This window comes from Wolffia australiana, chromosome 2 (assembly GCF_029677425.1).
Source record: "Wolffia australiana isolate 7733 chromosome 2, ASM2967742v1".
Taxonomy (NCBI): Eukaryota; Viridiplantae; Streptophyta; class Magnoliopsida; order Alismatales; family Araceae; genus Wolffia; species Wolffia australiana.
In genome coordinates, this window is record NC_135836.1 from 12,668,294 (window position 1) to 12,685,153 (window position 16,860).

The 16,860-nt window shown below is 40.3% G+C and overlaps 1 protein-coding gene and 1 pseudogene across 1 annotated transcript; one reads left to right on the top strand and one right to left on the bottom strand.

Annotated features, from left to right (window-relative positions):
- Window positions 1-834: 834 nt before the first annotated feature.
- On the bottom strand, window positions 835-6,276 carry SHD (Chaperone protein htpG family protein). Its single transcript, XM_078592170.1, has 14 exons — window positions 6,125-6,276; window positions 5,795-5,921; window positions 5,554-5,707; window positions 5,391-5,471; window positions 5,175-5,286; window positions 4,960-5,086; window positions 4,736-4,874; window positions 4,382-4,496; window positions 4,114-4,307; window positions 3,834-4,049; window positions 3,452-3,759; window positions 3,085-3,235; window positions 2,607-3,011; window positions 835-1,200 (listed from the first exon to the last, which is right to left on the bottom strand). Exons 1-14 carry the CDS (start codon window positions 6,189-6,191, stop codon window positions 973-975), a joined length of 2,424 nt encoding a protein of 807 aa, XP_078448296.1. The 5' UTR covers window positions 6,192-6,276; the 3' UTR covers window positions 835-972.
- A 5,619-nt stretch (window positions 6,277-11,895) lies between these two features.
- Window positions 11,896-16,482, top strand: LOC144716264 (putative cytochrome c biosynthesis ccmC-like mitochondrial protein pseudogene; annotated as a pseudogene).
- The last annotated feature ends 378 nt before the right edge of the window (window positions 16,483-16,860 follow it).

Consider the following 16,860-nt stretch of genomic DNA (forward strand, 5'->3'; position numbering starts at 1 on the left):
AGCCCTGTCGGACCCTCACATTTTCAATTAAATCCAAATCTCAGATTAAATTATCTAAATGTCCCCCCCTTTTCTATCACGTAATCTCGGAACGGTTTTTTAGCCCCAGGACGAAAAAAACGTCCCATCCGCGAGATTGGATGAAGCCGGGACGGAAATTCGTCCCGGGAGAACGGACGGGACGGCTTTCCTATCCTCAGACCAAAAAACCGTCCCGTCCGGGGGTCTGGGACGATGGACGGTAAGGGTGGATGAAAATCTGTTGGATTCGCTTTAGATGGTTGAGATCTTGCCACGTGGCACAGATTAATCAATTCCCTGACAATTTGTATCGAAGTCTCTGTCTTCTCGTGTGCGCGCAAACTAACTCTGCCTAGAAGTAATTGTTCATATGTCCCTCCCCTTTCTCTCTTCCCTAAAAAACTTAGAAAATTATATTAAAATTTAAAACATGATTTTTTCCGTCTGGGACGAGGGAGGGGACGAAACTGGCAACGTCGGGACGCAGACGATTTTTTTCTTCAATGGACGAATCCCTGAACGGGACGGTTCAGACAAAGTTGAAATATCAGGATGTCAGACGGGACAATCTTCGTCCTGTCCTGTCCATGTCCCGGATGATCCGTAACGCCACCTTGGTGATTCGTCTGTTGTGTCGTCTGTCTCCATCAGTCAGGCGGGTTTTCCAACTTTGTGGACGGGACGGATGACGAGTCGGAGTGGACTTTGTAACATGAATATTGTAATTTGTTTATCACTCCCATCATCTGAATGACTTTGTAACATGAATCTGACTTGACTCTGTAACATAAAGTCGGGACGCAGACAAGACACTGAAGTGAATTGAACATTTGAACCTAGAAATTTAACATTAGTGACCAACAGTCAGGAACAAAGTGACTTCTCTTTTTGCCTAACTGAATAAACGAAGAGACAAAATCCTGGTGGGGGAAGGGGGGATGAGACGAAGACTTAGAGCTCGTCCTTGAGATCGGCCTCTGGCTCGGGCGTGGCCGCTTCCTCCGCCTCGACCTCTTCGGCGTTGTCGTCCTCCACAGTGGCGTCAGGGCTGATGCTCAGGCTCGTGCGCACTGACGAGTAGACCTTGGCCGCGAAATCCTGTGGGTCACTTAGCATGAACCCACTCTCCATCAGCGCCGTCTGGTACATGAGCTGCGCCGCCTGCTTCGCCCCCACATCCTGGCAACAACACAGATCAAACAATTGTAATTGATCCAAGAAATTGAGTTATTCGGGGATGCATCAATAGGCAGATTAATATAGAATTGGATTAGATCAAAACCAAGATACAAAATGATAGCTATAGAGCTAGATGGAATATTGGCTAAGGGTGACAGACAGATAGAAAGACGGAAGGATGGATGTAAGTGATGTGTAGACAGCTAGATAGCTATCTTGAGGAATAGATTGACAAATAGTTAGGTAGCCAGATTGCAATAATACTATCTCAATAGATAGGCATATCCGTAGATAGAACGATACAGATACTCATGTATAAGGTTGTAGTTTGATGGATAGAGATATTCGTAGATGGAATGATAGATAGAGCGCAACATAGAATGAAAGGCAGATACATGTAGAGATATACTTTGATGGAAAGAGATATTTCTAGATAGAGATCTACATAGCGGGATAGATGCGCCAATGAACTAGGAGAGTAATATACAGATATTCAGATAGATGGATGGCTAGTTTGATGGATTCATGAATAGATAGAGAGGTAAAATCTAGCTAGAGTGATGTACAAAAAGATAGATAGATAAAGAGGCAAATGCAAACTAAAGTTTCAGATAGAGTGATCTATAGCAACTAAGAGAACAAAGATAGCGAGATATATAGTGTGGCATGCAGTAAGATAGATAAAGAGGTAGATGCTAGCCAGAGCAACAAAAATAAAACAAGGTGAAGGAGGAGATTTCGGGTGTACCAAGGATTGCATGTATAGTTCAGGGACGCGGACGGGACGACTTTTTCGTCCGGGACGAAAAAATCATCCCGTCCGAGGATACGGACGAATTTTGGGACGAAAATTCGTCCCGGGGACCACCGGCAGGGATGGTTTTCGTCCCGTGGGATGAAAAAAACGTACGTCCGGAGGTCTCGGACGATGGACAGACGGATGTGGACGAAAAATCGCCTGATTCACATCCAACGGTTGAGATCTCGCCGTGTGGCCATGCTATGACAATTTGCATCGAGGTCCCTGTATTTTTTCGCGCGTGCAAACTGACGCCGCTCAGAATTAATTGTACAGTTGTCCATTTGCATTCTCTCTCCTCCATATCTCCCTTAAAAAACTTAGAAAAATATATATTAATATATTAAAAATATAAAATAGGTTTATTTCGTCTGGGACGAATTTCGGGAGGACTGGACGGGACGAAAAACCGTCCCGGTATGATTGGACGGGACGGTTTTTTACCGTCAAACGAAAAACCGTCCTGTCCTATGTCCCTGAACCTACTCTGGACGTCGGACGCGACGAAATTCGTCCCGTCCCGTCCATCGTCCACGTCCGGGACGATCTGGAAGTATAATAGAGATAGATAGACAGACAGATAAAATAGGAGATGGACAGATGGTACCTCTGGGTCCTTGGCAACACGCTCGCGGAGCTCTTTGACGATGGGGTGGCGGGGGTTGATCTCGAGGACGCGCTTGCCCTTCATATACGCCTGGCGGTTCGCGTCGGACAGCGTCTGGGACTGCATGATGCGCTCCATGTTGGCGCTCCACCCGTATTTGCCTGTCACTACCACGCATGGACTTGACGAAAGCCGGTTGCTGATCTTCACTGAGTCAACGTTCTCCGCCGCCAATGCTTCCTTCCACCACTTGGTCAACTCCTTGAACGAGTCCTTCACTTCCTTTGCCTTGGCGTCCTTTCCAAGAGTCAGCCCTTCCTTTGACACGTTCTGGAACTTCTTGTCCTCGTAGTCCATCAAGTACTGCATCAGGTACTCATCCACCGGGTCCGTGAAGAATATCACCTGCATCCCCACACTCCATCCTGTCAGCTTGAATCCAATTTATTTCATTATATTTTAATTTAATTTATTTTACCTCATAGTTTCTCTTTTTCAGCCTCTCCAGGAAGGGGGACTTCTCCAGCTGTTCCTTGCTGGTACCGGTGATGTAGAAGATGTCCTTCTGCCCGGCCTTCATCCGGGAGATGTACTGGTCCAGGGAAGTCAGCTTGCCTTCGGACTTGGTGCTGCATGCAAGTATTTTAATTAAATTGAATTGATTAAAAAACAAGGTAACTGAGTCAGCTTGCCTTCGGACTTGGTGCTGCATGCAAGTATTTTAATTAAATTGAATTGATTAAAAAACAAGGTAACTGAGTCAGCTTGCCTTCGGACTTGGTGCTGCATGCAAGTATTTTAATTAAATTGAATTGATTAAAAAACAAGGTAACTCAGTCATTCACCTCTCGAATCTCAGGAGCTTTGCAAGGCGGTTCCTGTTGGTGGCATCTTCAATGATGCCAAGCTTGATGGACTTGCCAAACTCGTTCCAGAACTTGGTGTACTGACCCTTCTTCTCATCATTCTTATCCACGTCCTTTTCCGCCTTGCTTGAGTCAGCAGCGGCCTCGTCGGGGTCTTCATCGGCGAGCCGCCGGATCATGTCGAGGGCCTTGCGGATGAGTTTCTTCTTGATGGTCTTCAGGCTGCTGTGCTGCTGAAGCATCTCCCTCGAGACATTAAGCGGCAGCGAGTCTGAGTCGACGAGACCCTGAACCGTAAAAAAATAAGTTGCCTTTTTCGAAAACCTTAATCCAGTCACAAGTTGACTTGCTGGGTCATTACCCTTAGGAAGTTGAGGTACTTGGGGAGGAGCTCATCAAATTCTTCGGAGATGAAGACCCTCCGAACGTAGAGCTTCAAATTGGCCTTTTGAGAGTTGTAGTAACTTTCATAGAGGTCGTGAGGGGCTTTTGGTGGGACGAAGAGGACAGCCTTGAACTCCACGTCACCTTCAGCAGTGAAGTGGCTCCAGGCCATTGGCTTCTCGTCGCCGAAATCCTAAAGAGAAGAAGATAATGAATGACAGAGGCCAAGAAATAAGTTAAGTATTAAAACTACTAACCTTTGCTAGGGAATGGTAGAACTTGGAGTACTCTTCATCGGTAACCTCCTTTGGATTGCGCAGCCAAATGGCCTTCACATCGTTCAGAAGCTCCCATTCGTGGATTATTTGTTTCATTTTTGTAGTCTTCGGCTTCTTCTCAGAATCTTCATCCTCAGTTTCTTCTTTTTCCTCGTCTTCAGCTGTTTCAGTGGCTGGACGAAGACATATTGTTAGGCTTTCAGAGTTTACAGAATAATGAAGGAATTACTAAAGATTTGTTTCTTACGAGTTTCGTCCTCTGTCGATTCGTTTTCGTCAGCAGGTACTTCAACGTCAATCTCTTTCGTGGCCCAAAGATGGATGGGGAAGTTTATGAACTCGGAGTACTTCTTCACCAGCTCCTGAAGTCGTTAACCATAAATTCATTACATGCGCATTCAACTGGATAGTAATTATTAAAGAATTCGGCAGCCCACCAACTTATTTAACTTAAAATGCCGCAGACTAATTCGTCACGAGCTTTGTAAAAATCGTCTCAAAACTCATATCGTGGAAGATATATCGTCATCTCAAAAGAGTAAAAAAACAAATGACTTAGAGATGAGGGAGATTAGAGAAACATATTAATTGGCATTTGCACCTTTAATTTAGCCTCCTCCAGGTATTCCTGGGCCTCCTCCCGGAGATGCAACCTGATCTCTGTTCCTCGTCCAAGAGGCTCATTCCAAGAATCCTCAGAAATGGCGAAGGAGCCGTCGGCCTTTGACTCCCATACGTATCTGACGCATAAATTACACGACGCTCAGGTAAAGAGACTAAAGTAAATATAATCTATTAAGCCAAGTAGCATATATTGTCACATACTGTTTGTCATCGTTGTGTTTGCTGATGACTTCTACGTAATCAGCCACAAGATAGACAGAGTAGAAACCCACTCCGAATTGACCAATGAGATTCAGATCTCCGCCCGATTGCATTTTCTCCACAAAAGCTGCAAAGCAAGACAAGAAGTTGGAACTGGGTCAGCTGTTTCCGCTGAGAGAACGGTTCATGACTGCTATAAAAGCTTCTTTCTTTACCGGAGGTCCCAGATTTGGCAATGGTTCCCAAATTCTTAATAAGGTCTTCCTTCGTCATTCCGATACCGCGGTCCCGGATAGAAAGTATCTTATTCTCCTTGTCTAGCTTAATCTGAGAGTGAACGAAAAAATAGAAATTATGAGAAAAATCAATTGCAAAAATTAAAAAGTTGAAATATCCATAGTTCTCCAACTCTCTACAGTCCCGACTCTTACCTGGATTTCCAGCTTAGTATTGTCACCCTCTCCCAGTATCTCCTTGTCAGTGAGAGATAAAAACCTGATCTTGTCCAATGCCTAGCGAAAGGATAAATGTAAGAGAAAAGTTTTCACACAATGAAGCAGCTATGTAATAAGAAAGGTAAATATTAGTACATACATCGGAGGCGTTCGATATGAGCTCTCTGAGGAAGATGTCCTTATTGCTGTAAAGAGAGTTGATAATGATGTCCATGAGCCTTGAAACTTCAGCTTGGAACTCGAACTTCTCCGCATCACTACGGAGCCCCCGCTTGGACATTGACTCGGATTCTCTGAACAAATCGGGAACAACGCCAGATCAGATCACATCAGATCTCCAAAAAACACACACTCGTAGCATTGAACAGTGACAAAACCACCTCTTAACAACATCGGAATCGGTAGATAATCCACCGGGAACAGCGCCGATCTTCTCCTCAACCTTTGGTAGATCGGCAAGCTCGTCCGATCCGCTGCTCTCCTCAGCGTTGGCCTGTAATACACGATCTGAAACAGAAAACACATCGAAGATAATCATTAGCGGCAATGAAGCAGAAAAATTATAAAATGCAAGCGGTGCCGCAGAAAGAACGGATCGAAGTGAAATGAAAAGACGAAAAACTAGAACGATTAGGTACCGATCAAACGAACAACATGAAAAAAAGATTAGAAACTCATCAAACGAACGTAGCAATATCAATATTCTATACCTTGATATGGAATCGTTGATAGTAGAAGCAAAAGAAGAAGAGTGGAAGGGATCGCCCATTTCCCCATCGCTGCCTCTGCTCTTTGCTCCTCCGTTCTCCTATGTCTTCAGCGTTCCTCGGGGCTTAAATACTCGAGCTTCCCAGATGGACGGGGAGGAAAAAAGCTCAGAGGTTTTCTATCCACGTGGACGATCGGACGGCTGAGAGTGGGTAGCGGAACCACGTGGCAGATTTCTATAGGTTGTTTCTTCTTGCAGTGACGTGGAAGAGCCCGTTTCCGGCACCGCCCCATTCCTACGTGTCTTCTGTCGATTGGATGAAGACACGTCACGTGTAATGCGCTACGTGGGCTCGAAAGTTCTCGAATCGACCGGCATTAATAAATTCCCTAAAATTGACTATAAATTTTAAACCGTCCGATTACAGAGCACACGCATGATTTGAGATCCGAGCGGATTGCGACGTGTCTTCTCTTTGACACGTGGCATTTTTCCATTGGATTAAACTGGTTTCTGTCGACAGATCAAATAGATGGAACACGAGGGATCGGATCGACCCATTGACACGATCAAGATCGACTTTTTTACCTGTGGATCGTTTGGCGCGGACGATCAAAGACGATCCAATCTGATCCGATCCGATCATGATCGGATCTCAGAACACTAGTTAAGAGTAGGGTTTGACAGTCCTGATTTGGTTTGGGTTTTAATAAAGATCCAAACGTTACCCAGACTTCGGTCTGGTTTCGGTCCGTTCTTGCTCGGTCCCAAACTGGTCCAGTCCTGTCCCAGTTTGGTTAGGTAGAATAGTCAATATCAAATACAAAGTATAAAATTTATGTTGATGGGTATGTTGAATATCCACATTATGAGTTTTAGAACAGCAGACAATGAATGCTCCTTTGCATCCCTTACTTTCTTTTCCCACTCTCTAGGTCTTTCTCCCTCCACAAAAGACAAGGAACATAGAATAGAGATAAGGGTTTTGATAGTTTCTTGCAGCCCCCTTTGAAGAAGATCTCCTTTACATGAAGTGGGTACCCACCTATGGTCAAATATATGGCGGCTACAATGAAATCCATAGAAACCTTCCTGCGAGTTGGATTTAATATATTTTAGAATTTTACAAAAAATATTAAATAAATATTTTATAATTTACATCTAATTCGGTCTGGTTTGACCCTTGGACTTAAACTTGCCCGACCAACCCGTACACCCTCAAATGGGGGACTTAAAGTCCTGAATTGATCTGATCAAACTGGTCCTTGGTCCTAAATGTCCAACTCTAGTAGAGAGCAAGCTTCGGCAATCAGTTCAAATTGCACAATGATCAGGCGATATTGTCGGCAAAAACGATCAATCTAATGGGTGCTTCATGATTAGACATGTGTCCCAGATCCTATCTGATCAAGTTATTCAATCTGATCAATGCGATGGACCATTAAGAAAATTTCTGAGAAACATTTCTAATGGAATTTGCAGAGTCATGCTATGTGGTACCCAAAAATTGCAAATACAAGTATAAAGAAGCGATCATATCTCATTTGAGTTGGGCCAGCTTGTTTTTGGTTTTCCATACTTTATGTTCATAACTATGTGATGCTTGCCTTTGATACTCTGAAAAAAAATCTTAACTAAACCTATATTTTCCCAATGGATAAAAAATCCATAAATCCCTTATCAGTGTATGGACAGCTATCTCTCTAGAACAAGTTTAGTTTGGCCTCAGTAGGAAAATGGAGCACCTAACAACACATCTTTGTAGATAAAGAACTACGAGATCACCCCTTTTTTCATTATGGGGTGAAGGAGCGATCATACCATTTGAGCTTTTTTTCATGCTTTTCCCTAGGGTGAAAGGGATAGTGAAGGCTGGCGAAGAAGACTACAAGCCCCCATCCCTGTAGTACTATGTTGTCATAGCACGCCTAATACTGCTCCCGCTTGTAAAGTTACACCTCACTTAGATTAAAATGGGATGGGATTCATTCACTGGTATAATAGAGCAGGGCCTGATACAGCTGATTGAGGCGTTTCTGTTCACATACCTAAAGTGGCCAAAGCCCAAGTAAAAATTGCACTATATGTTGTCATTGTCATCCTTTATGATATGATAAATTATCCAGGTGTATCTCACTTTGTAGTAATGAAGCAATGATGAATATTGGAATTTTAATTTCAGATGAAGTCATATCCTAGTATAACATACTATAATTCAGGCATGGTCATTTTTTGTTGATATTAATTTGAAAGGCATACTCATGTCACATCTCTTTTGCAATAGAAATAGTGGGGCGAGTGTTTTGAGTTTAGTATTGTATAGATTGGAGCTGGATGAATATCTCAAGTGTTATTTCATAATGGTTTTCAGTGGGATGTCTTCTTTAAAAGCTTTGGTGTATATGAATTTTGATGGAGGGTAAGGGATGGCATGAGTGTTGGAAATATAATTAGCATGTAAGCCAATCGCACGTTCTCCGTCCTATTTAATATTTGTTAATACAATTTAGTCATTGTTATACATGTGTGATGTGTATAATTGAAGTCCATGAATATGTACAATGATTAAGTGAATTATGATGGGATATAATATGAAAATTGTTAGTATTTAAATACATGTTATAAATATTCCTATTCGAAGGATACAAGAGAATGACATCAAAGTATATTTATAGAATAACATTGTCTAATCATACTAATATGATAAGTATGGCATATCCCATATCCATTAGTGTGTAGACATTAGTGACAGATAATGGATGCTCTTTGGGGAAGGAGTTCAGAAAATTGATCCGTATGAATCTATGAATGGTATTTTACCTAGCGCTATTATAGTTTATGCATGTCACAACATAAGTAATCCTTAGACCTGAGACACTAAAGGCGATGTGTGAATATACTATTGTGTTTTGACTACAACTTTTAAGTATTTATTTAGGGGATCCCAAACTTGTGTCACATCATTTCCACAAATGTGATTATGTGCTCAAGATGGAATCCTCCATCCTCAATATTTGAGGTAGGGAACTAACAAACGCCATCAACCATGTTTGATGTGTGATAATCTCTAATTTAGGGGTTTTAATTCATTATTGGTTATTGAGATTATTCAATAAACATATATTTAACCGTACTTGGGAATATTTAGTTAGTGATGAGTATGGATCGTTTCCACAGGGAACGATGATTAAGGATTTAATTTTCTTACTATAGTGATAATGAGAATAGATGAAGACTAGAATAGAATATGTGAGCTAGTGATATCGAGTAAAAGGATGTAATAGTTATAATTGAACTTAAAGTAGTAAAGAGAAGAGGAAGTGAACGTAGAATTATGCGAAGCGATATGTGGGTGAGATGGAGAACGTGAAGGATACGATAGTGATTGAATGTAGGAATGGTGTGATGGAAAACATAGAGATGAGATAAGGGTGATTTAAGGAAATGAAATGATAGTGAAAAGGTTATAGTAAAATCTAATTAAGTAACAATGATGCTGAGAAAGAGCAATGGAAGGCAAAGATGCTTATGTTCTGCCAGAATCACGGAAATTTTCGAGTGTCAATAAGCTCCCTCTCTACTCTAATGCTTCTTCCTACACACCTAGGACACCAAGAACACACTTGATGTATAGCAAAACTCACTATCTTTTAATCAGTTCACACAAGAAGGTGTTGGGTTCTAGAGGCCTTGATATAGATGAACAAATCAAAACATTCCACAGCAAAAGACTTGAATGGAATCAAACGTCATCGATAAAAACATTAAAATGAAGTACCTTTTCATGGATCCCATCTGTGATTTCTTGGATCCCGGAGTAAGACGAGTTGAGCCGCTCAAGTGTGCAGCCTCTAGATGTATCCATGCAGTCCTCGGAACGTCGGATATCCTCCTTCTCTTAATGATCCCCATTCAATCTTCATCGTCATCATTACTTCATCCCAACCACATCGGGGATGGAGAGGGTGTGGGAAGAAGGGATAACAAGGGGAAAGGCCCTTGAACAATTTTGGCATGGGTGAAATTCGTTCAGGGCCTTCCCCTATTTATACTAAGTGGGTATTTTTCATAAAAATCCCCAAAACTTAAGTATATCTATCTTCCGACGTCCAAAAGACCATTTGCGTGTGACCCTTTAGGGCCATGTATCAGTCTAGTTAATGACTCTAGCAGCCCAAAAACCTTTATTGGCCTTAAATATTAATTAACTATATTGTGATGTAGAGTAATTAATGCCGGATTGATTTAACCCAAGGGTGGACGATCCCATCTTGACCACTCAATCATTTCGTGAACTTCTTGATGCACCTGGACTAAGACCGTTTAGAATCCCATGATTAGACACTTGTTCGCCATAGTCGAAGTACAACCGTATGTCCATAAGACATCTTTGGTGTCTTAGGTCAAAGGACCACTTACACAACCGTGACGTGAATCAACCTGATCAACAGTTCAGTATAATACCATTTCGGGATTCATACATATCAATTTAGTGAACTCTTTCCACTAAAGAGCACCCACTATCTATCCTTAGTGTCTCCACACTAATGGCTACAAGACCGGCCATACTCATCGTATGAGTGAGGCTAGATAGTGATATTCTATATGGATACTTCGATGTCCTTCTTGTGTATCCTTCCAATTGGAGTATTTAGAACACACGCTTAAATACTAGTGATCTCCGTATTATGATCTCATCATAATTCAATAAGTCTGATCATGTATTCATGGACTTTATTATAAGCATCACACATGCATTATAATGAATATGCTCTATTGATGAACATGGAACAAGACATGGAATGTGTGATTGGCATGCCGTCCACACATATTTCCATTAGTAGGAAGAAAGTTCAAGATGAATTTCATAGTGATCCAAGTCTATTTATAGATCAGAGGGTATAAATGAAAAGAAGTGGGGGAGATGAAGCAGTGCTGAAAATTTCAGCTCAATCGGAGCTATAGATCATCAGATATCGTCGTTTTATGTTGGAACAATCCTAGCCTTTATTTTTTCTCTCTCCTCGTCATCTTTTTGATGCCTCGTCTTTTTCCATTTTTGGTTGAACTGTCATGTCGTTAAAAATTTTGTGCCGCTTCATCTTCCGCGCTCACGTTTTCCAGAGTCGCCACATGTACTTGTAGGAAGAAAAAGACAAAAAGATAATCATATTAGTAATATTATTTAAATACTTCACTTATCATTCTCGCAGCTGACGTGACATCGCGCTAGGGCGAGCCACGTCAGCGATGGTAAAAAAAAACCACATACATCCGTGCCACATGTACACACGGATGCCACGTGTACACATGGCGCCATGACGTTGTGTCACGTCGCCCGACGATCATTACTGACTTTCAAAGAAAGAGAGAAGCAAAAGTGAAATTTTGTCTTTTTTCACCTCGGTCCACGTAAGCATTTATTGCAAAAGCCTTCTTTTTTATTGGTCCATGTCACCCTTGCGCCAGAAAAATCCAAAAATTGAGTCATTAGTCATAAATGCAATCATGGCTTTACTAATCCCGATGCCATGATTGCTCGGCTAAATGATTGGCTGACTCCAATCATCAACGAAGTTGATGATTGGATGTCACCAATCATTACTGTCAGCTGTGATTCATTGCCGTTCGACGAACTAAACGTCAACATGTTGCGGCGCAAGATAAAAGAGCTAGAAAATCTTCTAAAATTCGTATTAAATAAAATAAAAGCCCAAAAACTACAGATAAGTGTATATTTCAACTTAGAAAAATCATGTCTTCCCAAATTTAATGTCGAAAAATTCCATAAATTCATATTCTGTCTCAAAAAATAAATTCTTTTAGAATATATTGTTAAAAAACCCCAAAAATGCATAAAAATACCAAAAATTCAGAATATCATTCTAAAAATAGATTTAATTATTTTAAGCTTGATAACATGCAAATGTAAGTGATTTAATGCAAATAAACATGTATGATCAGATTCAAGTACTAAAAATGCATGTTATCAATGTGATAGTGACACAAATTTTTTTTAGACCTGAGATGGTGATGAATAACGTGATGAAATACCCATGATGGATAACGTGAAAGTGATGGACGGTCTTAGACAGGTGATGAGATAGGATGATTGTAACGATTAATGATGAAGTGCAAAAAAGGAAAAAAGTGCAAAATAAAATTGCTTTATGTTTAAAATAAAAGGAGAGATGTATTGGTCAAAATTAACATTTAAAATTACTTTAAAATAACGATTAATACACAATTGCCGTCGAATAAGACCTTAGACCCGAAAGGATGTTCGAGAAGAAAACTAGGAATGCGACAGACTCCCAATAACCCACGAATCGATAAGAACACGAACGTAGTGAGATGAGCAATCACTGCCCTGAGGCGTCCCAACCTCCGTCGATGGTGAAACTAATCAATACCTCAGAAATAAGATTCCCTATCACTCAAAATAATGGTGACTAATCCTATGTATCAATTCTCTCAAATAGAGGAGTGACGTCGTCGGCACTGAAGAAAGTAATTAAGCTGAGAAATTAAGGGAATTTTTAGGGCAGAGTTAACCTGAGTGTTTATCCTGGTTGAAGAAGGAGCTTGATTTCCAAGAAGATTGGAAGTAGTTCTTTGGGGGATCTTTGTGAGCCAATTCAGGCCCGAAGACAAGGCACTCTTGTTAAAGGGACCACGTTGGTGGAACACAAATGTACCCATTCAGAGAGCAGAAAATTCTTATGGTCATCACCATTAAGATGATCAAACAATCCGCCCAGAGGTCCAACTGGTCTTCTGGCCAGACAATGATGTAACGTTCCAAGCGACCGAATGTAATGTAGAGGTTCCTGGCGGATCTCTATTCCTTCTCAACTCAGGGATCACTATATTCCTTCTCAACGATCGAAGACAGGAAACAGTCGTTCACCATAGGATCGAGAATAGTAGACAAATAGAAACTGCCAGATATTCACCTCCGGATCGGGAATGGTTGGTCAGTGTTCGCGTGAAGGAACATAAATCGTGAGTTTGTAACGATGGTGGCCGGTCCTTCAGATCGTTCAGATTCTATACGCAGTCGAACACCCCAAATGACAACAATGTCGATATCCTTTGACGGGTTTGTCCACCAAGGAGATGAACAACGTCATCCAGCTTTAGTACCCTCCATGTCGGGCTATCATACAGAGGAACCGTCCTCCCAACAAGAATCGTGAATACCCACAATATGGAAAGGAAAAAAATAACAAGGAATCTACTTTCACAGTGCAATCGATTCTTTCTTTGGCGTAGACAACTTCTTCTTCTTCGGTGACTCTTCGACGGTAACTGTCCTTTTTCCGACAGATCTGAGTGGGACCCACCAATAGATAAAAGAAAATCAGAACACATAACATGAATTTTTCTTCCAAATGATCATCTCCTTCTCCATTAAGGCATACCCCACTTTATATAGGTGGATGCCTTAATGGGTCATTAGGGGAAAGGTCCAAGTAAAAGACCTTCCCCTAATGGGCCAATTTAAAACAATTACAACAGAAATAAACAAGGTCTAAACAGGTGGCCCCTTTAAAAGACCTTACACATAAAGAAATACGTGAAATAAGCTGCGTAATTTACCCGATCGATCGTCTAGCCGTGTACTTGAAGGCAGGGTTCTTCACGTCGGCTCGGGCATCACGTCGCGGTTGATGGCGGGATTGAATAGGAGCTTCTCGATGGTCCTCCATCAAAGGAAGTCTTAGAGAGAGAAAGGGAGGCCAAGAGAGAGAGGCTGAGAGAACGAGACGGAGAGAGAGAGGGAGTCTAAGAGAGAGGAAGATAGAGAGAGGGAGTTTAAGAGAGAGATGTAGACAGAGAGAGTGTGAGTTTGATAGAGAGAGGGAAACTGAGAGAAAGTCAGAGAGAGATAATTGAAAATTTTAAAAGTAAATTTATAAAATGTTTAATAGTTGATAATTCATTTTGTCCCTTGTGACAGGGACATTGTTTGGTGATGGGACGAGGATGGGAGGCACGCTCTAGTGACGAGAAATAAAAATTTGACAGATTCTGACAAAATATTGGGATGTGTGATGAGACGAGAGAAGTGACAATCTCCACTTCACACTAATATACTTTAAGTTTGGGTGACTCCACATCAACATAAAGTTCGGGGTGACTCCATGTCATGCTAATATACTCCCCATCAAGAGGGTCTCACACATAAGTTTTTAGACAGTGGTGGATATACTTTAAGTTTGGGAACTTTTATTGAATGTGATGGGACGATAGACGTGAAAAACTCCATGTCGCACTGATATACTTTCATTTTGTGCGACTCCACAACTTAAACATCACATAGACACATCTAGAGGGTAGACATCTAAACAAATTGAAGATGCTCTCTCAAGGAATGAAGAAATTACGACTGCAATTTGTGAAAAAGGTGATGTCTTTTTACGACTGCAGTTTTTACATGTCTTTTTTCAGATCCTGATTTGATTTGATATTTTGTTGTGAAATCAAAATTAAAAGATTTTTATTGAGGCTGGAATTCCCAAAAATGTGCGAGACTGTGCTCTCTCGAGTTTAAGATTTTCATGCCATTTGATAACCCAGTTTTCGCATTTGTGAAAACTGGGTTATCAAACTGGAGCTATTTCACCAAGAGAATGAATTGGCTATTGAAGGCCACCTGCCATTGACTCTTTTTACAGTAAAAATAATATGACATCATGAACACTTAATATGACATCCAAGAATCAAAGCCAAGTTTATAGGGAAATTTTTTTATAAACAGAATCTCAGAAAATCATAAAGAGGTGATAAAAAATACTACAATGGAAATTTATTATTGCTCCATTCATAAATCAGTCTAGATAACTTTAAGATCATAATATTTGGTTTCTAGTTTCAACCAATGGGGATATTAATTTATTAGGACTTTTTTATAAGGTATTATTAAAATTCTCTTTAATGTATTATTCAAATAGAAGAAGTCAGATTACATTATAATGTGTGAAAAATTATATAAAGCATGTAAGCTTGAAATTTTTGGGTTTTGAGGCCACAATTGAAATGAAAATATGATGACTGATGTAGCGAAAGACTAAAAACAAAATTATAACAAACCATTAAAACATGACAATCAAATTGCCTTTGCACGTCGGATTTGTGATTCTTCATTTCCTTAAGATAGAATCTTTAGTTTCTCAAAGTTGTAGCCCCAAGATGTATCCACACAATCCCCAATATGTTGCATTTACTCCATCTTGATGAGCCACACTATCAATCCTCCATCATTGTTTCATTGTTTTGATTACATATGGAGGGTAACATAGTTAAGGAGAGAAGAGAGAAGAAGAATGGGCACCTCAAGAATTCTGGGCTGGTTTGATTTTGTTTAGGGATTAATCACTTTAAACTCAACATGATTTTTGGATAAAAACCTTCAACTTTAAATATATATTCTAAGGTCAAAAATACCGATAGCTTGAGACCATCTATATCCATGTATCAGTCTAGTTAATGACTAAAATGTTACTATGACATTTATTGTCTAACATTATTAATTATCTATATCAATATATATATATATATATATATCAATTTTATGCAATTGATAAGTTGGGTTTCTGGCTTGTGGGGTGCTAAGTTATACTTCATGCTTTAGAAGATACAAAGGAGTATATTGACTCTTTCATGGAACATCACTATCATCAACTACTGTGTAAGTATAGTCCCTATTTTACTTGATGCTCCTAGGATGACTTAGGGAATGGTTAAATGCCAAATTTTAATCACTTGTCCTTGTTAGTACTGATGTGTTGGAAAATAAACTTGGTTGTTCTTAACAGCGATGGCTATTCATTCAAGTCTTTGGGTAGCACCACCAGATTTTCAACAAGGTGGAAATTCTCATATCTCATATGCATATGTTCCTGTGGCTCAAATGAGTATAGTTGTATAGATAGAAATGGCTATAAACAGTTCCTTGTTCCCATTGACAAAACATCCCCTTTATCTTCGCTTTTTCAGAACCGGTACAGAAATTGGCGCTTTTTCTACATTGTTTACCTTAATTAATGGGGGGGTTCAGGGAAGACCTATATGGGCTGCTCATTTAACTTCTGTTTTCATCTCATTACTCTTTTACCTAGGTAAACTGCGTTTCAAAAGCTTTATGTCTAACCGGCTCCTATTTCAATCCCTTCTGGACCAATTGATATACCAATAATAAAGTCTTCAGTCAACTTGTGGAATATGTCGCATCAACCTGGGAGCATTAGCTGATATGGTACATCAATACATGTTCCTATGCTCATTCCAATCGTGTCCAACTTTGCTTCCAATAAATCTTCTTTGTTATTTAATCAGCCTTGGAAACTAATCTAAGAACCTAATAAGTCATCCCATAATTTAACAGTTAATCATCTTTTTAAACTTCTTGTTTCATCCAAGCTAAGAAGGTTTGGAATTCTACGAATAGGAGCTCAGAAATCATAGTCAAATAATAACCATCCATCCACAAGACACCTGCGAACCACTTACATAACCATGGAGTGAATCATCATGATTGACAGTATGTTATAATATCAGTCATGGATTCATATGGATAAGTTAACTACACTGTTTTCCTAAAGAGAACACCTACTATATGTTGCTAGTGTCTCCACACTAATGGCCGTAGGGTTGACCATAATCACCATATGGGTGGGACTAGATCGTGTAATTCTTTTCAAATCTTTTGATGTCCTCTAGTATTATTTGTAT